The sequence below is a fragment of the Sturnira hondurensis genome, unplaced genomic scaffold (genome assembly GCF_014824575.4).
Source record: "Sturnira hondurensis isolate 20B ecotype Veracruz unplaced genomic scaffold, ASM1482457v3 Scaffold0021795, whole genome shotgun sequence".
NCBI classification, from domain to species: Eukaryota; Metazoa; Chordata; class Mammalia; order Chiroptera; family Phyllostomidae; genus Sturnira; species Sturnira hondurensis.
The window spans coordinates 1,784,954-1,809,884 of NW_028094426.1; the positions used below are offsets into that span (position 1 = coordinate 1,784,954).

The 24,931-nt window shown below is 40.5% G+C and overlaps 1 protein-coding gene across 3 annotated transcripts in view; it reads left to right on the plus strand.

The window, feature by feature from the left end:
* ITPR2 (inositol 1,4,5-trisphosphate receptor type 2) overlaps positions 1 to 24,931 on the plus strand; it is a 456,496-nt gene that overhangs the window by 68,038 nt on the left and 363,527 nt on the right. For all 3 annotated transcript variants that reach the window (XM_037033923.1, XM_037033924.1, XM_037033925.1), the window contains 3 exons: positions 21,128 to 21,243; positions 22,032 to 22,118; positions 24,102 to 24,260. In XM_037033923.1, coding sequence (XP_036889818.1) covers positions 21,128 to 21,243; positions 22,032 to 22,118; positions 24,102 to 24,260 — 362 coding nt within the window. The remainder of the gene's footprint in view (positions 1 to 21,127; positions 21,244 to 22,031; positions 22,119 to 24,101; positions 24,261 to 24,931) is intronic.

The window sequence follows — 24,931 nt, forward strand, 5'->3', positions numbered from 1 at the left end:
GCTCATTTTCTATGCAAACTCACGTCCAGAGCTTCCTGAATACCACAGAAAACACTGGCCCTGTCTTCTCTAAGCTCAGTAAATGTGGGTCAGGGGATGAACTAGAATGGGCTCATTCTCCAGGTTCCCTCCATTTGCATACATATTTTATTGGGTCTTCAAAGAAGCTGCTCATGGACGCCATACAAGAAGGATGTACGCGTGTGTGTGCATGTGTGCGTGTGTAGAAATATTACATTTTGAGTCATTTGTGCTCGTAGTGGTGTATGGCGAGAGATGTTTCACATTTAATCCTGCTCTGTTCTCCTGGTTAGGAACTCCTGGGTTACCCCCAAAAAGTTTAATTTGAACTCCCTCTAAATTGGAGGCAGTTGAGAGAGAAGTTGGGAAGGTAAAGTAGCTCTGCATAAAATAATTAAAGAACACCAAAAATAATTTATAATCATTGTTGGAGAGTGGTAAGTATTGTAGGGGTTTGAGAAGGGGATTTTTGTGAGCAGATGTAATCAGAGAAGGCTTCTTGGAAGAATGAGTTTTGTGTTTCAAAATTAATTTCCATCATTACATTGGCAGTTGTTGCGTATATACTATGCCAGTCTCTGTTTTGAGTAACAAGATGAAAATTTGAGTTTTGAGTAAGAAGCCACATGGGTATACTTCTCTTCATACAGGTTAGGGACAGCCACTAAATGCTTTTTGGCAATTGTGTTCCACAAAACAACACTATGACCACCACAGTTTTTTCTTTCCCCTCCCAAAACCAGTGACTTTGTAGTGTTTGCCTGGTTACACTGTGGTTTGTTCCTACAGACTTCTGTACGTTTTGTCAGTGAGGATTTCATTGAGGAAATTCTCCTCTCTGGAGGCTGTGGTTCTGGGAAGAGGTCCCAAGGTGCTTCTTTAAGTGGTGGGAGTCAGCCAGCTCTGTAGCAATAGCCCCAACAAGCAAATAGTCCCACATTGCAGTCTGTGCCATCGGAAAATAAACTGGTACCATTGACCAGATGGTTACGAGTCTCCTGAATATACAGCTCAAATAAACTTTTATGTCTGTGGTGCAGAGGGTTGCTTTTGTCTTTGGCCTGGATCCAGTCACACAGAGTGGGAACATCACAACATGTCACAATATGTCATCATTAGAAGTGCAATCCAAACGGCTCTCACTTAGTGAAGTCACATCTGCTTTATGTGTGTTTGTTCAAGGATAAAAGGAAAGGGCCAGAGCACCAGGCCTCTTTTAGGTTCCCACGTTTTCATTTAGCAGGCAGGGAGCTCCGAGGTCTGCTGTTCGTCACTCCTGCTGACATCAAAGCCCCCCAGTCCCACAAGGCCCTCGCTGATCTGTGGGCGGGATAGGCCTCTTTGACCCTGGAGACCCTTTATAACGTTGTGACCTGGGAAATCTTCCTCACCCTCGCAGAACACTTTATCTGAAAAAGAGTGGCACCTACCATCATTTGCCTGGCTTTTGACAGAAAGTTTCTGACACTATAAATGGATAACATTGTCCTTGCCACAGTGTTTTTTCCTCCATGCTCACATTTTCCTTATAAAAGATCATGGTGACCACTTTCTCAAAAGGGCCATGGAGATGGTAAGACAGTCAAGAAAAAAAGAGCATGTTTCCTTTTCCTTTGTTGTTTTCGTTTTACTTTTTAAGTGTATCACAAAAAGATCCAGTTAAATCGCAGGTTCTGTGCTATGTTTTATTATCTCCTGCTAATGGTCAACGTAGCCCGTGCTTATGATAAAAAATCCCCCAAAAACCAAACTCAGATTGTACCAAAGTTTGTGGAATTCTATTCAACATCCAGGAATTAATAGAACAAATATTTACTCACTCATTTATTCAGGCACGTGTATTTATTCATTTGGGAAACCTTCACTGGGCACCTACTAAGAGCCAGGCATTTAATCAGATGGTGATATACTGTGAAGGAAAAGGAAGGAGGGTGACAAAGAGAGCTGCCTAGCAAGGGGTGGCTTGTTCACTGTGCCAGGGAGGCCTCCCTGATATTTGAGCAGAGGCCTGAGGTAGGGGAGAGAGCCCGACTGCACAGAAACCTTGCAGGAAATGAAAAGGCAAGGGGCGCACCAAGGTCAAAGGCCCTGAAGTAAGTTGTACTGGATACGTGCCCTGGCTACTGGGCAGGAGGGGTGATGGGGTAAAGCTGGCGAGTAGCCTGGGGGTTGTAGGCAAGGAGGGGGTTGGGGAGGAGCCCAGCTGTTAGAGGGTTTAAACAGGGGCCGGTAGGACCTAACTGACCTTTAGCCCCCCCATCCCCACCCTGGATGTGGAGAATCAGCAGACAGAGGGCCAGGGGCAGAAACAGGGAGACACTATTGCTGTAGCCACGGGAGAAGTTATGGTGATTTGGATCAGGTCAGTGAGTTGGTAAGAAATCAGGTTGTAGATACATTTTCACGGGAGAGCCCACAGGGGTTTTATTTTTATTTTGAACATGTGATAACAAGAGATGGGAGTCAAAGATGGCTCTGGGGTTTTTAATCCAGGCAACTGGAGAAGTGAAATTGCTTCCCTGAGCTCATGCTGTGTGCTAGACACTGTTCTGTGGGGTTGACATGGTCACAGTGTTGTGCATTTCAGCAGTTACAGCATTGTCACAGGATGTAAAGTGCAGCATAGGAAACACAGTAATATTGTAATAACCGTGGATGGTGCCCTGCAGGGCGCTGGAAGTACTGGGGCAGATATGTACTTCCAGATATGTACTTCTGCCCCATATCATATAAATGGAAACACACAACAAGCCTTTTCTGTGACTGGCTTCTGTCACTTAGCATAATGTTTTCAAGGTTTATCCATGTCATACCATAAATTATTACATCTTTAGTTTTTATGGCTGAATTATATTCCATTGTGTTGGATATCATACTTATTATCCTCAGTTGGTAGACATTGGCTTCTTTCTGATTTTTGGCCATTATGAACAAATAATGTCATATATGTTCATGTGTAGGACATGTGTTTCATGGATGCATGCTTTTAATTCTCTTGGTTATATAGCTAGGCCTGAAAACTACGTCTTATTTTGTGGCTGGTTTCTTCTGTTCAACATAATGTCTGTGTCATTCATTGATGGTGTACGTAGCAGCATTTCACTATTTTTCACCACTTTTAGGATTCCATTCTATGACCACATCGCGGTTCATCCCTTCTCTGATGGGCAGACAGTTTGGAGCCAGGAGGAATAACACTGCGTTGAACATTCTTTCCGTGCCTTTTGCTGGGCACAAGCCCTCATTTCTCCTGGGCACACAGAAAGAAGTGGGCCTGCCGTGTCGTTCCTCTTCTTCATCTGCCGCTTCACCGTGTGCAGACACGCCTGTTCATGTTGGCGCGGGGCGCTCCCTTGGCTTCCTGCGCTCCTGCTCCCGGAGCTCTTCACTGCCCGGGCGAGCATTTCGGAAGGACTCTTCTTTTGGTTCCTTTTAAAGCAGCTGGGACCAGTGCTCTCCTTCCTTGTGTACTTTTTCTACTGCTCATTAATGTAGCAGAGTTTGAGTAACACTTGCCTACGACTCCCTGTGTTTGGGTGGTTACGGGCCTGAGAGCCTAAGCGGGTTATGATGGTGCATTCCCTTATAGCGGGGTCCTGCAGGATTCTGAGGGGTCTAGATGCTTCTCAGAACCCGATTAAAGCTGATAGGCCAACTGATAGGAAATGCACCTGTGAAAACACACACACACACACACACACAATTTCTCCAACACTTTTGGGGGGATGTGTAGACCTCCATAAATCCCATCCACTTGTGGGTTCATAGTTCTCAGATTAAGAACGTTTTCTATTTTGTAGTGCCTTAAAAATCAACAGTCTTGTCTTTCCTGACTCTTTAAGATCTGCTGCTCCAGGCTGTCCCTGTCAGCTGAAGTAGACATATCTGCGTGGATACAACACTGGCTAATACAGAGATCCTGGCCAAGCTGGCAAAAGAGGGAAGAATTATTAGCACTTGTGGTACTTGGAAAAGTCATTGTAATTGTTGTGGACTCCTCATTGTTTTCAGTTCTGCTAGCATTTGAGAGCTTTTCTGGCTGCATCTTCATTACTTCTGTAAAACTGTCTTAGTAGAGAGGAGAAGGGATTACGGCTGAGCTGGGCCCTCCCAGGCTGAGGCGCCTCGCCTTGGCTGCAGGGACAGCTGGCCTGTGAGTAGGAGGTGCATGCCTTCGTTTCCCTCCCTCACTGGGAGCCTCACCCTCCTCAGCCTTGTTCAGTTTCCCGTCTCCCATTTTCTTCATGGGTGAATGATGGGCGCTACACCATAACTCGTTGAGTTAGGACATGGGTGGACTAAATGAATTAGACAATGAAACAGCCCATAGTAAATTAGATCTTTTTCTTAGATAAATGAAATTTTTTTGTTTACAATTTTTGGGTTTAAAACTTTTATAAAAATGATAAAAAATACAAAATGAATGTCATTTTCTCTCTTCTGCGATGCGCATTTCCATTCCCCTGGGATAACCACTGTCGAGAGTTTATGTTCCCAGAATTTTTATCGAGCGTAGGAAAGCGTGGTGTAGCTCTGCAACACAGATCACAGTGTACGGTGTGCTGCAGCCTGCTTCTGCTTCGCAGGGTAGAAGTAGAAGCTTCTTCATAGCTTTTGTTTGTGCTGTATCTGTGCTTATTTACCTTTCCTTTTCTCGCCTTTTTAAAATAACGGCATCAGAACCTTTATTCCTAAGTATTATTTTGCATTTCCCAATAGACATATCCTAGCATCTCTAACAACATTCACTAAGGTGGCTCTCTAAACTATTTTATAAGTACTGCTAGAGTAGTTAGGTAATAAACAGATAATTCCTTCAATCATGCCTCCTTGTCTTTCTTTTTAAATTCTTATTTTCCTTTACTAACTCATGTTTAGAATAATGAGTTGCTACTCTAACCTCCAGAGATGACCAGTAAGTATTTTTTATAACTGTGAACTGGAGGTTTTTAACGTATTCGATGTGCTTTACCAATCCAGTCATTAACGTTGAGGCTCAGTCTCATCTGTGTTTAGCAGGAGTCTTTTTGGTCCTGTGACATGACTCTGTGTCAGCCTCTTCACTTTCAGGTCTGACAAGGCGTTCCAGGGTATTCTTTATTCCAAATTAATATTACATTTTGGATTAAACTCCTATTTTATTTTGTGCTGTGTTTGGGACAGTTTGCCTCACAAGGTTTAACCAGATCTACCTGCTTCCCTTCTGGGTGTGGCTTATCAGTCAGTCCCCAGGTATGTTTGAGAGCTGCCATGCGCAGGGTGGCTGGCTGGAGCCTGTCTTGCAGCAAACAAGTCACCCGGTCTCCTTCCTCCTCTGCCAAGAAAGCCACAACCCAAACAACAAAGGCAAATCCCTGCTCTGTCTTCAGGGTGTATCTTTAATTTTAAGGATCTTTTGGGAAACCACTGATCCATAGAAAAGTAAGTAGTTTTTCTGTGTACAATATACAAGTCAGGGCCATCTACAAATAGAGTAATGCATTTTTCAGTTTTATTGTACAGTAATTTACATACAGTAAAATGTACCCACTTTAAGTGCTCGGTTCAGAGAGTTTCGGTAATGTATACGGTTGTGTAGCTCACTCTACAATCACACTCCCATTACCCTAAAACATTTCTTCTTGCTCCATTGCAGTCAGACCTGGTTCCCACCTCATTTCCAGGCAACTGCTGACTTTCTTTTGGTTGATATAGTTTTACCTTTTTTAGAATTTCAAATAAATGGCATCGCATAATACATAGTCTTTTGTGTCTGGCTTCTTTCACTGAATGTGGTGTTTTTGAGACTCGTCCATGGGTAGTATTCCAGTTCAGACACACTCCCACCATTAGAGGTGGGTTCCCCCCTGCCCCCCAGGCTTTGGCTATCGGGAATAATGCTGATAAGCATATCTGCCTACCAGGCTTGGGGTGGGCATATATTCACATTCTCTTGAGTATACCTTGGAATGGAATTACTGGACCATATATTAAATCTGTGTTTAACTTTTCAAGAAACCACCAAAATGGTTTGAAAGTAGCTGAACCATTTTGCATTGGTACCATGGATGAGTGAATGTGTGTATGTACCATATATGAGAGTTCCTGTTGCTCCATACTTCACCAACACATGGTATTGTTATTCTTTTAAACATTAGCCTTTCTGGTGGGTGTGTAGTTGTTTGTAATTGTGGTTTTAATTTGCATCTCCCTACTGATGAATAATGTTAAGCATCATTTCGAGTGCTTGTTGATCTTCTATGTATTATCTTAGTGATGTGTTTGCTTGTATCTTATTGGGGGTTGTGTTATTTAATTGATTTGTAAGAGTACTTTTTATAATCTGGATTCACATCTTCTGTTAGGTATGTTTTGCTTTTGCAACTTAATTTTCAGTAGAGTTTTGATAAGGAAATGTCCTATTCATCTATATATATTTTTTAAATATTTATTTATTTATCTTTAGAGGGGAAGGGAAGGAGAAAGGAAGAGAAACATCAATGTATGGTTGCTTCTCGTGCATCCCCTGCTGGGAAAGAGCCCCTGCAGGGAACTGGTCTGCAACCCAGGAATGTGCCCTGACTGGGAATCGAACCGCGATTGTCAAGTTTGCAGGCCCGCGCTCATATATTTTTATTTGAAATAAAAAAGATATGATACTATCCAAAGGAAATAATAATTCACTTTAAGCACAATTTTATGATCCTGTAAGGGAGAGAAAGGAAAAAAGATCAGAGATGAGATAAAGGAAATGTTGGAGAAAGTGAAAAAGAGAAGGTAAAGAAAATGATTAGGAAAACAAAGGAGATAAAACAGAAAAGACAGAATGAGAGAGAACCTAAGAAATGGAGGAAGAGAATATCAAACAAACTTAAAGTCATGGAGAAAAAAAGAGAAGAATAGGTTGGAAAGAGGACAAAAAAAAAAAAAAAACAGGGAGAAGAAAATGCCTCGACTGTTTCTTAGATTTCCCATGTTCTGTGTCAGCTGCTCTCCTTTCTTCTCCAAGTGTTCTGCTTTTGGTATCCAGCCTGCTTTCTGGAAGTCCTCTCTTTCCTCCCACTCCCCAGTTCCCCAGTCACTTACTGCTCTGTCTTTCAGACTACGAAGTAGCTGGCTTGCCTGTGCCCTGCCATCTTTAGAGTGTAAAAGCACAGGCTTTGAAGTTGGTTGGGTTTGAATCCTCGCTCTGGCACTTGCTAACTGACCCTGGGCAGAACCCAACTTTCAAGCTCCAGCTTTACCATCTGTAAAGTGAGAATAATAGTGGTATCTGTCTCACATTTTACTATGAAAATTAAAGAATTCTTGGGGCATTCTTATCACGGTATTTGACCTTTCAGTGTTAGCCGCTGTTAGTGTGTGTTAGTGTGTGTGTGTGGGGGGGCCGTGGGGCGATGTGTTTTGTGGTTTCTCTGCTCACGTTCTTTTAGTCTGGGAGTGTTTTATCAAATCAAAATACTTGAGTGAGCAGTTATCGCAGCAACAACCATCATGCTGCTGAAGCTATGAGCTATACACACAACTGTATTTGTTCATCTGGAACGCAGTTGGAAGTCATAATAATGAATATTTATGGAGTGCTTTACCTGAGTATTGTAACCTAGTAGGTGCAGCTATTTAGTCAGTAGAAGACTTTTACAGGGTCCAGGCATGGAATTTCCGGGTCTGTTTAATAGTGAGACGCCAAACCAAATCAGAGTGTGTTCAATACAGCTGAGCAGGTGAGAAGGCTGAGGTTTCCATCAGCAAATGCAGGGCACGGACTCTCCCCGGCGTGCCAGTCCCCTCCGCCACGATTCCCACTATGAGAGAGCAGGTGGTATTTGGAAGGGACCTCCCTCCCAATGCAAGTTTCCTCGTGCAGCTTTTCTCGTCCGCTGCCGCGGCTGCCTGCACACTGTTGTGAAAGTTGACTGGCCTCTGACTGATGTGTATTTTTTGGACTTCTCCGATGGCTGGCAAGATTTTCCTTACACGGAACAAAATTTTGCTTTGATTTGGGGTCAACAGAGAAACAAGTGGTGCCTTCCCTTTTTCGTATGTGGATCTTCAACTGTGTAAAGTGAGATCACGCCTACTATCTGCTTTCTCTGTTCGGCAGCGTCTCCCGGTTCCCACTACCGTGGCTTTCCGTGTTTAGTGTGCTGTCCCGTTTGCCTCACATTGGATGCAGGCTACTTTGTTAGGGTCCCACGGTAAATGTGCCACCTGTGACGGAGCCTGACATTCTGGGTGTGTGTAACATCCCGATTGTTGGGGTGTGTTCTTACTTTGGCTGCTTGCAAGGCCGTTCTTGTGTTAATCAGGCTAAGATGGCTGCCTCAGCTTTTCAGTTTCCACGTCACAGGACTCATTTGTTATGTTTGGGGTGACCATATACTTTATCACCCAAACCAGGACACTTTTGAGAATGAAAGAGGACACCATAGGTAGGCTCAGGTAACAGACGTGAACCAAAATTGCCCTGGGCGCACAGGGATATATGGCCAATTTAATTGTATTAAGTTGAACTCAAGCCTAAGGTATAGCCTACCCCCCCTTTTTAATGTTAGCTTTTAGTGGCCCTGTGTCTCCCCTCTATCATGTACACAGGCAGTTGATTTTTTCTGAACGTAAATGCAGAACTTTATTTAAGCTTGTTTAAAGTTTAATTATGCTGATGCTTGTCCTGTGGAGATTATTGAAAACCTAGATTTTTGTATGTCAAATTAGCTAATTCTCCCTAGTCTGTGTCATCTGAACCTTTGGCAAACAACTTTCCTGCCTATTCTTGCCAGATGTTGGTCATCTGAAAGGTCCCTTCCCCAGATCTGCGACACCAGGCCACCTCACCCTCAAGGCACTACCCCGCTTTATCTCCAGGGGTAAACTGAGAACTGAGATCTTAGTGTGCTCCCCTCTCAGGTATTTGCATTTGAATAGGAGACAAAACAGACTGTAAAGCTTTTCAGAGAAGAAAGAGTAAGTATATAGTGATTGTTTCCCAGGTAACTGGGCAGGCGTTTTCTTCCACAGACTCTGATCATCTTTCCTGAATGCAGATAATAGGTCCCGAGAATGTAGAGTTATGTGCGAATATGTTAGCTAATAAAAGAGACAATCTGAGAGATGCTACAGTAAAGGTAGAGGTCAACCAGAGTGTGAATAAAAAGATATTTTTAAAAGGGTATCTTCCTGTTCCATTGTAATTGCCTACATAAAATTTTTATGGTTCAGTTACTAAAATTATAGTTTTTGTGATTTCAAAAGTTATCGATAGAGCAAAAAAAGTTTCACATGGTCATCTGTTTCCTCTCCCCTTGCCCACAGGATCGCTCTCTTTCTCTGTTTTTTTTTTTTAATTAATTTCCATTGCCTTTAACTGTAACCTGTGTACATGTGTAGTCCCCCCCAAATAGTGGCTTTCAGTCACTTTTTGTTGTGACACTCAGTAAGAAATACATTTTACATTGTAATCCAGCTTGTCTGTACACACATACGCACACACACACACACACACACCAGAAACAAGTTTCTTGAAAGACTACTTGCTACTTGTAGTGTGTTCTCTTTCCCTTATTTCCCCATCCCATCCCCATCCCATCCCATCCCCATCCCGTCTCATCCCATCTCATCCCATCTCATCCCATCTCATCCCATCCCCATCCCATCCCATCCCATCCCATCCCCATCCCATCCCATCCCATCCCATCCCCATCCCATTCCATCCCATCCCCATCCCATCCCCATCCCATCCCCATCCCTATCCCCATTTCTATCCCATCCCCATCTCATCCTCATCCCATCCCATCCCATCCCATTCCATCCCCATCCCATCCCCATCCCACCCCCATCCCACTCCATTCAGAAAAAGGCTGACTGGGACCAAATATACTGGTATCCAACCTGGTGTGCACAATGACAGTTGATGAAACACTGCTCTAAAATTACTGTCCATTGATTATAAATGATCTGTAGAAAGCTTTCTTGTGGTAGTCATCAATAGAAAGCTAGTCTCATTTGGGTGTAAATCTACAATAATAATGATCTTTAGGATTCCATAATCAATTTTGTTCTTATGGATAAATCTCTGCTCATGGAGGAGCTGGCACAATAAACTGATTTTGTTTTTAGGTCTCTTATATGAAACTAGTAATTCACTCACTAGACAATGCACAGCAAGTAATTCTTCAAACTAAGTATCTCTGTTACATCACTATAAAGGCATAGCATAGCCTGTGATAGACTTAAAAAAAATTGAAGCCGGGAGTTTTTTATTGCCATGCTAAAATGAGTTTAAAAAGGAAAGCGGAGGGAAGGCAAGTCTATTTTTATAAAGTTAATTTAGCTGTATTAACAGTTTAATTGTTCAGCTATTCAAAAATTATTACTTTCCAAGTGGAGGACTTGAAGCAATAAAGTTCCCTGCCCAAGTGTTTCTAGCTTGCTATTTCCACTAGGTCATTGTTACAGATATTTGGGTACTTTTCTTTTTCATACGTTTTTGGGGTCCTTGTAGTTCGTTCAGCACGCCTTGGAGTACAAAGCCAGGGATGGCTAAAGTAGCGCATTAGGTGCTTTAATTTCAGTCATGTTTTTAAAATTTTTAAATGGAGAAATATTGAAGGTCTTTTACGAAGGCTTTGGAGACAGATTGATTGGATTAAGACTTTAGGTAAAAATATTCTGAGTTTCTCTTTCCTCATATTAAAACTAATGCTTACCTCACAGAGTTTTTAGATGAATTAAATGAGGTAATATACACTGAAATATATACTTATAAATAAAAATGCCAATAAAAATAGTATATAAAATAAACATATATGTGTTATCTATGTATGTGTATATATAAATATACACACATTTGTGTATATATAAATTAATTTCCATTTCTTTCCTTTTGGACTTGATATTTGTGTAATGGAGTTTATAGACTTGCATTTTGGTTTCTGAATTAGTCTGCTTATTATACTTTTTTGATTATCTGTGTTAATATGACATTGAGAATGGGAAATTAAATAAAAATTATACAGTATGATATTTTGATAGAAATTCTGCTTATGTCTAGTGGAATGGTTTGCTTAATGCTAATTAAACCTTAACAAGAATGAAAATTAGCATCAATGCCTTTGAATTTTATTTTTTGCTCCCATTTCAAATGAAACAAAAAATAGTTTCATTTGTGTTTGAGTATTTACTTATTAATGTATGGATCAGGTAATTAACGTTTGAGACTAAGATTTTATAATATTCCTATTGATGTCTTAACATTTAATTAATTATATAGGCACAGGTGGCGTATTTCCTATGAAAAATGTTCACTAACTTCTTTTGAAGTGTTGTAACTGTTGAATGTGTATGTGCCTTGATAATATTTCTCTAGAGGTTGTGTCCTGCTGGAAGACAGTGATAGGACGGAGACCGAGGCCAGTCTGTTTCTCAACGTCTAGACCTGCTAAATACATTGATAAATGCTTTAATAAATGTCTTAACAAGTCTTTAACTTACTGAAATCACGTCAGTTGTGAAGAAAGGGGACGCCTTAGTATTTGGTAATAAAATGGGTTTTTTTGAGTGATCCCGTTACGGTAATCAACCTGAAGATGAAGTGGAGATGCCAGATGGACACTGTCTTAGGGTGTTTAAGGCTGTTGTATAGAAGCCAGATTAGATTTGTTCTAAATGACCGTGGGATATATATACACATATATACACATATATATATGTAAAGGCATAACATATACATATATATATATACATATATGTGTGTGTATATATGTACACACACACACACACACACACACATATATATATATATACACACATAGTATTTCAAATGGGACAGATTTTGTGCCAATATGATTTACCTGTTCACACACGGTGCCACTGCATAGAAGCAGAACTTTGAATTGTATTCAGAGGCCCTTTAGTTGAAATTTCTGACCAACTCTGTGAACTTGAGAAAAGTCTCAGTTTCTTTCTCTAGCACATGAAGAAATAATCCTGACTAACTCTTAAGGTTGTTGTGAAGATCAAACAGTCTTTATTATCAGTGTGTAGTGCTCTTCCCAGTTTGCACAGTGCTCCTTGGTGGTGAACTGCCCTGAGCAGACCAGGCGGCGTTAGCGTCTCTACCCGCCAGAGGCCAGGCAGTCAGTCACTTGTCAGGGCATTCCAGCATCCTGTGCATGGCTCAACTTGTTCATACTAATAATTTATTTTAATCTAGAGATTTTATCATGAAGGACCGAAGCAGCTTACTCAGCTCGGATTTGATGGGAAGCTGCTTCAAGTTCTAATGTTTTAGTAGTCTGTAACTATGAAAGCCCATTTCTCTCCTTGTTCAATAGTACAGTAAAATAGCTGGCTTTTGCCTAGAGGAAGTTATCCTGAGGTCTTCATGGTTGCCCATCCGTGGGTCGTGATATGTTTTAATGTTTCCTAACACCTGCGATACATTCTCTTTGGCTTTTGTAACATTTTAGAGGACTCTTTCCCTGAGTACCCCTGTATGCCTGCCTTAGGCTGTCATCAAAGGAGGTAGAAGATGAGTTACAAATTTCTACGTTTAAGGAAAACATTTTACTTTCTAACCTGTTAGCATAGCGGCTTTATACAAACACTCTGCTTCAGGATGTGTTTCTTAGAAAAACTGAAACACAGAGCTACAGTTGTATTTCAGGCTAGTGAATGTGTATTCCTCTCCCTGGCCAACTCTAAATTCTAATCGCCCCTTGTCTGCCTGACCCTGACCCTCCAGGGACCTTTGCCCTTTGGGGAGCGTTCTTACCACTTTCTATTTTATCATTGGGAAGGTCCCATTGTCTTTGTTGAACTCGGCTGCATCCTGTTTGTATCACAAAGAGAAAAGCTGCTGCCCCCTCACTCCCCACCTTTCTCCACGTGGGGATAAATAAAGCCCTTGGCAAGCTTGTACCCTGTAATCAGTATGAGGTAATTTTATAGGCTCCCATGAAAGAGCCATTTGTTAAATGCCCACTTTGTGACAGTCATTTGCTGATGGTTTTATATGTCTTGCCTCATTTAAATCTTAGGAGGGAGGAGAAATGAAACAGAAAGCATCCTTCCCACCATTACCAAAGGAAGTAGCTGGTCCCCCGGTAATGTGAACTTGACATATGATAGCCCCAAATGGAGTTCTACAGAGAGTTTTGGGGTGCAGAACCTGCCTTAGATACAGATGTTTTAGCAAGTGTTTGTATATGTACAAAGCAAAAACGTTTCAGACCTATTTAGATGGGTCTTGTAAGTGGAGGTTTACACTGGTTTCCTGGCAGATTTACATGAGATCGTGTGGGGAGGATTACAGTGATCCAGGACGTGGATTTCGTGCTCCACGCCGTTTGAATGGCTTTCCCGGTTCTTCCCTCCGCCGGTGCTCATCAGTAGGCTGCAGAGGCCACCGCGTCTTTCAGTTTAGAGTGAACACTTCTGTGGGGATGAACCTCCTTCCATGGCTGTACAAAGAAAAGTGCTCTGATTCTAAGGCATTATTCTTACAGTGTTGCGTGGCACGTTATATTGTGTGAACATGTCACGTTCTGTCAGATTTCTAATATTTCTGAACTTCTTTAATTTTGCAAAATTCTTGGTCCCCAGTCTTTAGGTTAAACTTTTAAAAATATTTAACTCAAATTATTTCCTTTAATTTGTGCTTTTGGAGTTTCCTCTATGAGGCCAGTATTTCCTTTTCGATTATTCTTGGAGTCTTGCAATGCTGAAGAGATTGTTGTTACCAAATTAACAAGTGACGCTGGGTTGATTTCTGGGTAGAACCACCCCCCCCCCAACCTGTTTGTTACTGGTGTACACAGCTCTAACGTTAGAGAACGAGCAGGCCGAGGGCCGGGGAGCTGGGGCAGGAGGGCAGGCCAGGGTGGACAGCTCTGAGACGGCTGGATTCCCACTTGCTGGAAAATATGGGGGGCTTGCCCACGGCTCCACCATGCTGGTGCTAGTGATTGCGTCTGTATATTTAAAAAAAAATATTTCAAGGTGATGGAGATTACATCTGCTGCTCTCTGCCATGCCATTTAAAGGTATTCAAAAATTTTATACAAAACACATTGCGGCATCTTAAACCAAAGAGGTCATGTGAACTGGGCACTTTTGGTTTATGTTCAAGTTTAGTCTGATAACTCTACCTCGTGCTGCTCTTTTTTTGCTGAGAGCTTTGTAAGGGTTTAGTTATCTCTTAATCTTAGTGAGCCATTGCGGAACAAACGAGGCAACATTAATAATAGAATCTTACATTTATAGCAGGGCTCTAAAGTTCATGGAGTACTTTCACACAGGCTATCTTTTGTGCCCGTCTCAGGAGCCCTGTGCATTAGGCATGGCAGGTATTATCGACACCTTATTATACAATAAATTAAGAATCAGGTAAAGTATAGTACTAGCTCCAGACTAGTTGATTTTTCCCTAAGAGGCAGAGAGAATTACTCACACGCATATATGCACACGCACGCACACCCATCCCCAGCCTTACCACCTCCATCAACCAAAGCGATTTTATGGAAGTCTGTGCGCCCTGCGTCCACGCCCCCTGCCCCACCCCGTCAACCCAAATAGTCCTGCAATAGCAGTTTCCATGCAGGAACAGGTTGGTTACTTACTGTGATGTGAAATGAGATGCCACCTGTGGGAGGTCCCTGAAGAGGGCCATAAAACTGAGGCCCTGCAAACAGAAAGGGCTTTTGAAACCTAAGGCTTTGTATTTCAGACAGAGTGGGTGGAAGCTTGTTCATCTGGCCATTGTCACTTTCCCTCTCCCTCACCTTTCTGTACCCCCCATCTAACGGAGCATGAAGCCTGTTGATTCTGATGTTTTCTTTGAGGTCTCCAATTACCGTACAGCCCAGGGGCAGATTCTCACCATCTCTCTGCACACTGGCTTTGTGCTGATCTTTTTGCCATTTTGTTCACATCACCTTTCACATGGTGTAAGAGTGTAAAACACTTTACAAGTTTGATGTTTTCCATGAGATGAAGCCCGTACTCCTTAGCCTAGCACGTAGCTCTCTGCCGGCCCTGACTTTTGCAAACCGCTCCATTTTCATTCAGCAACCTGGGCCACAACTTCCCTCTGAGGTTAGCGGATCCCTCAGCATTTCCCTCCTCTGCCTTTGGATCCCCTTGGCTCTGTTTGGAATGTTCCTTCCCTCTGAGCATTTCAACCCCTTTGGCAAAGTTCTGAATTAGAATTGGTTCCTTAAAAGTCGGCTTGTATGTTCTGCTTTGGAAAACTTTCTGGCCCTCCCTTGTGAAGAGGCCACAGGCATCTGTGTGTCCTACCGCACCTGTCCATAGTTCCATTGTGAAACTTTAACACAGGGTGGGTGCCTGCCACCCCCACTAGACTGTGAGCTGTCGAAGGAGAGGGTCTGAGTCTTAGTGCCCAGCAGCGCAACCTGCTGGGAAGCCTGGGTTGGCTGAATGCGTGGCTTCGCCTCGCAGTAACTCCAGCCTCAGTACTCAGTCGCAGCACACCCACGTTCCTTCCCAGCTGCCCAAGACACCACCGATCAGGAGCGCTACTGGGGTGGGTTAGAGTTTAGGAAAAATATTTCCTCTGTCAAAGGAGCACTTCCTAAGGCACTCAATTAGAAATGTGAACTAACGGAGAACCTAATTTTTCTCTTTTCTTTTGATACATAGAGGTTACAAGTGTAGACTGCAGGTTAGTGTTCATTTCTACGTAAAAGTTTGTGTTTTTGCTGTGCTAAAACAATGTAGAGTTTGGTTACTTGCCTAATATATAGGACAGTCAGAAACAGTTTGCATGAAATTGGGAGCACTCTTTTGGGGATAACTGTGAACAACCTCTATATTTGTGCTTGAAAAAAATGTGTATAGTGTCTTTGTAGCTGCTAATATATAGGAAATAACTTCAAGGGCTTATAAGATATGTTGCCAGGGTCTCGTTATTTAGTTTTCACACACATGTGCCAAGTTGTAGTCCTTGTGTCATATTGTATTGTATTTGTGATGCTCTCTCACCCGCCTATTAGCAGTAAGAAAGTGTCTGTTTTCCACTGCTATGTAAAATACTTATACAGCTACATCAATAAGTTTTAAACCATAAAGTAATAATTAGTTTTCTATAGCCTTGTGTATTTATGTGGATGAGGGTCAATCAACAGAATTTGTAAAATTATAAACTATAGAAAAAAGTCATGATTTCTTCTAAATTTTAAAAGTTCCTTTAAAAATTGTCATAATTTTTGATTATTTATGCCATTCTAACAATAAAGGAGATTTGAAAAGAGGTGAAGTCCATCATTTAATTTTAGAGTTACTTTAACTGAGAATAATAGAATGAACTTGTATAGTATCATCAAGATTGTGGCTAAAATGGGCATTAAACAACACCCTAGATGAAATGGACTTGACTGATACATATAGAGCCCTTCATCCCAAAGAAGTTAAATACACATTCTTTTCAAATGCACATGGAACATTTTCAAAGATAGACCACATGATAGGACACAAAATGAGCCTCAACAAATTCAAGAAAATTGAAATCATACCAAGCATTTTCTCTGACCACAAGGGACTGAAATTAGAACCTAACCCCAAAGAAAAAAAACACAAAACACCCAAAATCATGGAGACTGAATGGTATGCTATTAAACAACGAATGGGTCAAGAATGAAATTAGGGAAGAAATCAAAAAGCTTTTGGAGACAAATGAAAATGAACTCACAACAACCCAAAACTTATGGGACACGGCCAAGGCAGTCCTGAGAGGGAAGTTCATAGCAATACAGGCTTACCTAAAGAAGATAGAAACATTTGAAACAAACAACCTAACCCAACGCCTGCAAGAACTGGAAGAACAACAACAAAGACAGCCCATAGCAAGTAGAAGGAAGGAAATAAGCAAGATCAGAGCAGAATTAAATGACATAGAGACTAAAAGCACAATTCTAAGGATCAATGAATCCAGGAGTTGGTTTTTTGAAAAGATAAACAAAATAGACAAGCCTTTAAGTAGGCTCATTAAGAAAAGAAGAGAGAGGACCCAAATAAACACAATCAGAAATGAAAGAGGAGAGATTACAACTGATACCACAGAAATAGAAGGGATTGTAAGGAATTACTATGAAGAACTGTATGCCAAGAAATTTGAAAACCTAGGTGAAATGGACAAATTTCTAGAAAAATATAATCTTCCAAAACTCAATGAAGAAGAAGTAGAAAGCCTGAACAGACCAATAACAGCAAATGAAATTGAAGCAGTAATCAAAAAACTCCCATCACACAAAAGCCCCGGACCAGATGGTTTCACAGGAGAATTCTACAAAGCGTTTAAGGAAGAGCTAACCCCTATTCTTCACAGACTATTCCAAAAAATCCAAAATGATGGGAAACTCCCAAACTCTTTTTATGAAGCGAGCATTATCCTAATTCCAAAACCAGATAGAGACACAACAAAGAAAGAAAACTTTAGGCCAATATCACTGATGAACATAGATGCTAAAATCCTCAACAAAATATTGGCAAATCGCATCCAACAATACATCAAAAAGATCATACACCATGACCAAGTGGGATTCATCCCAGGGATGCAAGGATGGTTCAATATCCGCAAATCAGTAAATGTAATACACCACATAAACAAAAGCAAGGACAAAAACCACATGGTCATATCAATAGACGCGGAAAAAGCTTTTGATAAGGTACAACACCCATTTATGATAAAGGTACTCAGCAAAGTGGGAATAGAGGGAGCATTCCTCAATATAATAAAGGCCATATATGAAAGACCTACAGCCAACATCATACTGAATGGGCAAAAACTGAAAGCTTTTCCACTAAGATCAGGAACAAGACAAGGTTGTCCACTTTCACCACTTCTATTTAATATAGTATTGGAAGTTCTAGCCACAGCAATCAGACAAGAAAAGGAAATAAAAGGCATCCAAATCGGAAAGGAGGAAACAAAACTGTCACTGTTTGCAGATGACATGATAGTGTACATGGAAAATCCTATAGACTCTACCAAAAAACTGCTGGAACTAATAAATGAATTTGGCAAAACAGCGGGATACAAAGTCAATATCCAGAAATCAAAGGCATTTCTGTATACTAACAATGAATCAGCAGAAGCAGAAATCAAGAAAAAAATCCCATTTGATATAGCAAAAAGAAAAATAAAATATCTGGGAATAAATCTAACCAAGGAGGTTAAAGACCTGTATGCAGAAAATTACACAACACTGAAGACAGAAATCAAGGAAGACACAAACAAATGGAGACGTATACCGTGTTCATGGATTGGAAGAATTAACATCATCAAAATGTCCATACTACCCAAAGCAATTTACAGATTCAATGCAATACCTATTAAAGTACCAATGGCATATTTCACAGACATAGAACAAACACTTCAAAAATTTATCTGGAACCATAAAAGACCCCGAATAGCAGCTGCAATGTTAAGAAAGAAGAACAAAGTAGGAGGGATCACAATACCTGATATCAAACTGTATTACAAGGCCACTGTAATCAAAACAGCCTGGTACTGGCATAAAAACAGGCACATAGACCAATGGAACAGAATAGAGAGCCCAGAAATAAACCCAAATCTCTACAGTCAATTAATATTCGACAAAGGGGGCAGTATCATAAAATGGGGTAAAGATAGCCTCTTCAACAAATGGTGTTGGGAGAACTGGACAGCTACATGCAAAAAAATGAAACTCGAGCACCAACTTACATCATACACCAAAATAAATTCAAGGTGGATAAAAGACTTAAATATAAGCCATGACACCATTAAAGTCCTAGAGGAGAACATTGGCAGGAAAATCTCAGATATTTCACGCAGCAACATTTTTACTGATATGTCCCCTAGAGCAAGGACTATAAAGGAAAGAATAAACAAATGGGATCTCATCAAAATAAAAAGCTTCTGCGCAGCTAAAGAAAACAGCATTAAAATAAAAAGACAACCAACTGTATGGGAAAACATATTTGCCAATGATACCTCAGACAAAGGTTTAATCTCCAAAATATACAAAGAACTCACACGACTTCACTCTAAGAAGACAACTAACCCAATTAAAAAATGGGGAAAGGACTTGAACAGACACTTCTGCAAGGAGGACATACAGAGGATCCAGAGACACATGAAAAGATGCTCAATATCACTAGCTATCAGAGAGATGCAAATTAAAACTACAATGAGATACCACTTTACACCGGTGAGAATGGCTATCATAAACAAAGGAATAAACAACAAATGTAGCGCTGGCTGGCGTAGCTCAGTGGATTGAGCTTGGGCCTGCGAACCACACGATCGCGGTTCGATTCCCAGTCAGGGCACATGCCTGGGTTGCAGGCCAGTTCCCAGCGGGGGACTCATGAGAGGCAACCATACATTGATACTTCTCTTCTTCTCTCCTTCCCTTCCCCTCTAAAGATAAATAAATAAAATCTTAAAAAAACAACAACAAATGTTGGAGAGGGTATGGGGAAAAGGGGACTCTAGTCCACTGTTGGTGGGATTGCAGACTAATACAACCATTATGGAAAACAGTATGGAATTTTCTCAGAAAACTAAAATTGGACCTGCCTTTTGACCCAGCAATTCCACTGCTAGGATTGTATCCTAAGCACCCTAAAACACCAATCCCAAGGAACATGTGCACCCCAATGTTGATAGTAGCACAATTTACAATAGCCAAGAGTTGGAAGCAACCTAGGTGCCCATCAGTAAATGAATGGATCAAAAAACTATGGTACATATACACAATGGAATTCTATGCAGCAGAAAGAAAGAAGGAGATCCTATCCTTTGCAACAGCATGGATGGAACTGGAAAGCATTATCCTAAGTGAAACAAGCCAGGTGTTGAAGGACAAATACCATATGATCTCACCCTTAACAGGAAGCTAAACAACAAAACAAACAAGCAAGCAAAATATACCCAAAGACACTGAAATAGAGAACAGGCTGACAGTGACCAGAGGGGAGAGGGGAGGGAATTTCAGGGGCAATAGGGGAGGGATTTAGAGGAACAAATATAAAGGATACATGGACAACAACTAAGAAGGGTGGAAATGGGAGGGAGGGGGGAAGCACGGGGGTGGGATGGGAGTAATAGACAGAAAACTGTACTTGAAAAATAATTAAATAAACTTTAAAAAAGTAAAAAAAAAGATTGTGGCTAAAATGGATATTAGAATTGAAAGAATTTTATTTTTTGACACACCTTTGATAAATGAGAATGATCATAAATATTGACGCTGCTCCCTAAAGGAATTTGTTGTGTTGAATTCATGTGTTTTTTTGTGAGAAACTTAAAGTAATATTTGGGTTTTTTATATCATTACTCCTTTATAAAAGAATATTGGGAATTGACCTTTGTTATGGATTGTAATCCACTCCACAAACATGCAAAATCATTAATTATAGAAGAATTCTTTAGTCAAGCTTCTGTTTTCCTCATTAAAATGAAAAATATCTTTTGCTTTTTTGACTTAGTGATATCATTCATTGTATTATTCCACTATGATATCCTATTTTGATATTGAGTAGTAGAGTTAGGACTATGATCTTGGTTTAGTTTTTGTTTGTTTTTGTAACATACTGTGTCTCAGATTTTCATACTATATTCATCCCAGGTACATGGAAACTGGGGGAATGAATGACCAAAAGGTGACTGATTGCTGTAACTGCTCTGATTGTTTCTATTTTTTGCCTTGCTTTGCTGTGAAAGATATATATCATGAACAAGTAATTGATTATGCAGGGTCAGATAAGGCAATGAAAGTCAGTAATGTCATTCTACTCAATTTTTGAGACCAGATACTACATTAAAATTAAAAGGTGCTTCTAATATAATGGTTACTTTGTTTAGATTTCTTTATAAATTATGCTAGCTAAGTATCCTTGGAGAAACTTATGGTAATGAAGAATGGAGTATTTTCACAGTCTAAAGTAATATTTGAAAGAGAGTGTTGTAGAGGGAATTTAAGAGTTGGCTGGAGGATGGGCTAGATGACTTTCAAATGTTCTTTATTCTGGGGTATTTCAAGATTCCAGTGCTAGGCTAAAGGAAAGTCTAAGAAATGCTGGTCCCCTTAGTTACAGTGTTTTCTTTTTTGTTTTGTTGTAGACTGCCTCTTCAAGGTGTGTCCTATGAATCGATATTCTGCCCAGAAACAATATTGGAAAGCTAAGCAAGCCAAACAAGGGAACCACACAGAGGCAGCCTTGCTGAAGAAATTACAGGTAAGAGCCAGGCTTCTATTTGCCTGGTTTAGGCTAGGCCAGGTACAGCAATAACACATCTGTTTCGTAGCCTCGTGATTTCCCTCAATACACAGAGATTTAGAATCGTTGTAGCAACACACTGAAACTGGGAGAGACTTTTCAAGTTTTAGGGTGTGACCACTGACTTCCTGGTGTGTAGGTGATGCATTCCTGTTGCTGTTTTTTAGGGTGTGTCAGACTAAGTCAGAGATTCACATCAGTCTATTCAGAATGTCTGTAGGGATATCAAATCCAGTTATATTTTACTTGGCATAGTAAGTACTTAATTTTTTTTTGAAAGGCTGGAAAAAGAAGACCCGGTGTTTCTAACTTGGGCTGAGTGTAAATTTGATAGAACTTAATTTGTGTCATTAAAATTGCTGTTACTTTCAGAATTGGAGCTGTATTTTGAGACTTTAGGAATTCATCTACCATCCTGGTTGTTTTTTTTTTTTACCAATATTCCTTCTGAAAGTAATTATAAGACCACAGAGCCTAGTGCTTATCTAAAATTTCCAATATAAAAGCATCCCAAGATATTTGTTAGCATTAAATTGAGAGAATTATCGCATTATATTATAATCATGTATTTAATTATTGTCCCTCCCACCCACTGCAAGCACCAAGAGTAAAGCAATTAACCTATTTTATTCGTGGTTGTATTCTTTATTCTCTTTGTTCCGAAAAAAAACCACCCTATTCCTTTGTCAATTATTATATTCTGTTTACTGTGTTTCTACACTGAATATTTGATAATCATTTTATAGCATGCCGCAGAACTGGAACAAAAACAAAATGAATCAGAAAATAAGAAACTTCTGGGAGAAATTGTGAAATACAGTAATGTCATTCAAGTAAGTGTTGATTTACTTTCTCTTAAAAGAGGTGAATGTTTTATGGACAATTTGCAAATAGCATTAAAATTTCGGGATACAATAATTTGTTCTTTGGTGGTAATTGTGGATGTTGTGATATTTCCAGTTCATATTCAGCACATTATTCCACGTGCTTGGGAGTAAGTCTGTTGTGTACACATAAAGAAGTGAGCTTCTCTAGACGTTTGCACAAGTAATTGTATCCGAAGGAAGAATACGGGGGAACAATTTCTAAAGGCCTGTAACAAAATAGTCCTTTGGTGTTAATGGGACTCACAGCCCTTTATCTTTTCATTTTGTAGAGAGAGGGACATTTTTAAATTGTACTTTTAGGCGGAAATCGCCCTTGACTTGTTATTAGAAGATCTATTTCAGTTTGTGTGCATGCTGGTTTTATCTCAGCTGCATTCCTTTCTTGTGTTTCACTCAGATCTTTTAGGTTTTTACTTGGTAATTTGTTAATTTATGCCCCACCTTGTTCCAAAAAGAATGTGTGAGGCATTTTCAGAAATACTCGCTACAAATATGAATACATAAGACAGCTGGGTCAAAGGGAAAATAATGGTTGAACAAATACAGGGCAGTCAGGCATGAGGCATGTGGTTTGGTAAACTTTGGCTCAAAGCCTTTTTGTTGCCTGCTTAGCTGTAAGGGAGGCATAATACCTCACGGCTTCTGTGTAGGTGGTCCATAACATAGACCTAAATCGGAGGTCTAGAAGCACAAACAGTCCCGGGAAGAAGACCATGGAGGTGTTTCTAAAAGAGCTCTCATAAAGAGGACACTGTTTAATGTAGTGAACAACAGTCTTAACAGCTTCCTTATGGTGAATACTAGAATGAGGCACTTCATAGAGCTGTTTTAAAAATAAGATCCCTGGTGTCTTGCTGTTGGCCAATGGCAAAATGCCAGAGCATGAGACCATCAAAGCAGTTCTGTGATGGGACAAGATGAGGGCACCTTGGTCTGTAGGTCCCCGTATCTGTGAGTTAATCTAACGACAGACCATGTAATGCCTAGGGCTATATGTCCCTTGGACAATCCTCCATAAATAGAGCTTCTCTTAGCCAAGTTTTGATTGCTGCTAAGTGCCAGCAGTGTTTCTTGTCAAGAACCTACATGAACATGTTTGCATGGCAGGGGCTGAGGCATGGGCTCCGTTTAGCATGGCGGACCCCAAAGGAGGGGAGTTGGCCTGTGAGGGCTTTCATTGGTTTATAGTAAAATGACACTAAGGATATTATAATGAGTTTTTCAAAAAGCTGATTTTTTTTTTTAAAAATTCAAGAATTGCCCTTTGTTCTGAGATATTTTCCTTCTTATATCGTGAGTATTAAAATCACCATTTATTTTTGAAATGGTTGTGATAATAGAGAGGAAGGTGATCTGTTCTGGTTTTTCTACTTAGTGGAATAATGTTTTGGAAAAATTTGTCCATGGGATGAAAAAAATCTCAGAAACGGTGCCTCTCCGCGCACGTGAGAAGGCGCAGACTTCACATCCTCTTGTGGAAGTTGCGCAGAGGAAGGAGGACTAGGGCTGTCTGGGGCCAGGGGTGGTTATCAGTACTAAGTGGGCCAGCCCATCATTTTAGTTCGATGGTTTTCCTTAGTATATTCTGTTTTCGTAGCCGTGCAGGAATGTGGTTTGGGGGAACTTCCAGGTCGCCTCCAGAAAGCCTGGTTTTATTCTTCTATTTATAAATAGATGAAAATCAGACAGAGGTGTCCTCTTGTTTTCCTCATATGCTCACTCCATTAAGAAGCAGAATTGGGGGTGCAGGTGAGGAGGCACCCAAAGAAGTCAACTTGCAAAGTTAGTGAGTTTGGAGTTTAAAAAGAGCTTTGTTAAATCTCTACCTGAAGCCGTGCTTTGTGGGCACATGATACATGTATTAATGTACATATGTGTTTAGCAGAGGAGATTGAACAGTAAGACGGTAATGCATGTGTTTCTCTGCAGCTACTGCACATAAAGAGCAACAAGTATCTGACTGTCAACAAGAGGCTGCCCGCTTTGCTGGAGAAGAACGCCATGCGCGTGTCCTTGGATGCTGCAGGAAACGAAGGGTCTTGGTTTTATATTCATCCCTTCTGGAAGCTGAGAAGCGAGGGTGACAATGTATGTAAATACACAATTAAGAGAAGAACCATGCATTCATAAAGACAATAATTCTTATTAATGGAGAGAATTCATAAAATAAAAAGGGAATAGAATTTTTGGTCTTTCACATTTTTTTCGTACTAGTATCTAAAATGGGTTAAAAGCATTCATTTGTGGTATAAATTGTGCTCAGAGATTATAAAAAAAGAAAATTCAAATTAACTTAATATCATTTTCCAGCTAGAGTTTGTGTCAGAAAACTTAGTGCCCTTAATAGTGGCTGAGCCTTAGGAGAGAGAGGTAGAGTTTGCTTCTCTGCCTAATCGGGAGGCAGCAGGGCTGTAAGAAGAAAGAGCTCTGCTTAGGAGACGGCACCTACTCCTGTGCGCGAATACAGTAACACAGTGAATCATGACAGTCCGTGGTTTACAGTCTGCACATGTTAACAGGTGTGCAGCTGTGTAAATATGAGGAGCTACCGTTTGACCCCTGCTCATTGATGACATTTCACACATGTTGTGGAATATGTGCGTATTGTGATATGTAAATTTTGGCAGCTGCTAAAATATTTTCTGCTACTTTACAGAGTAAATACAAAAGCATGTGAGATAATTCACTAGGGTTCATAGTAAGATACGTTTGTGTGTAATGAAGTAGCAGGCGATAGACTGTAGCCCAGGGGAGATGCC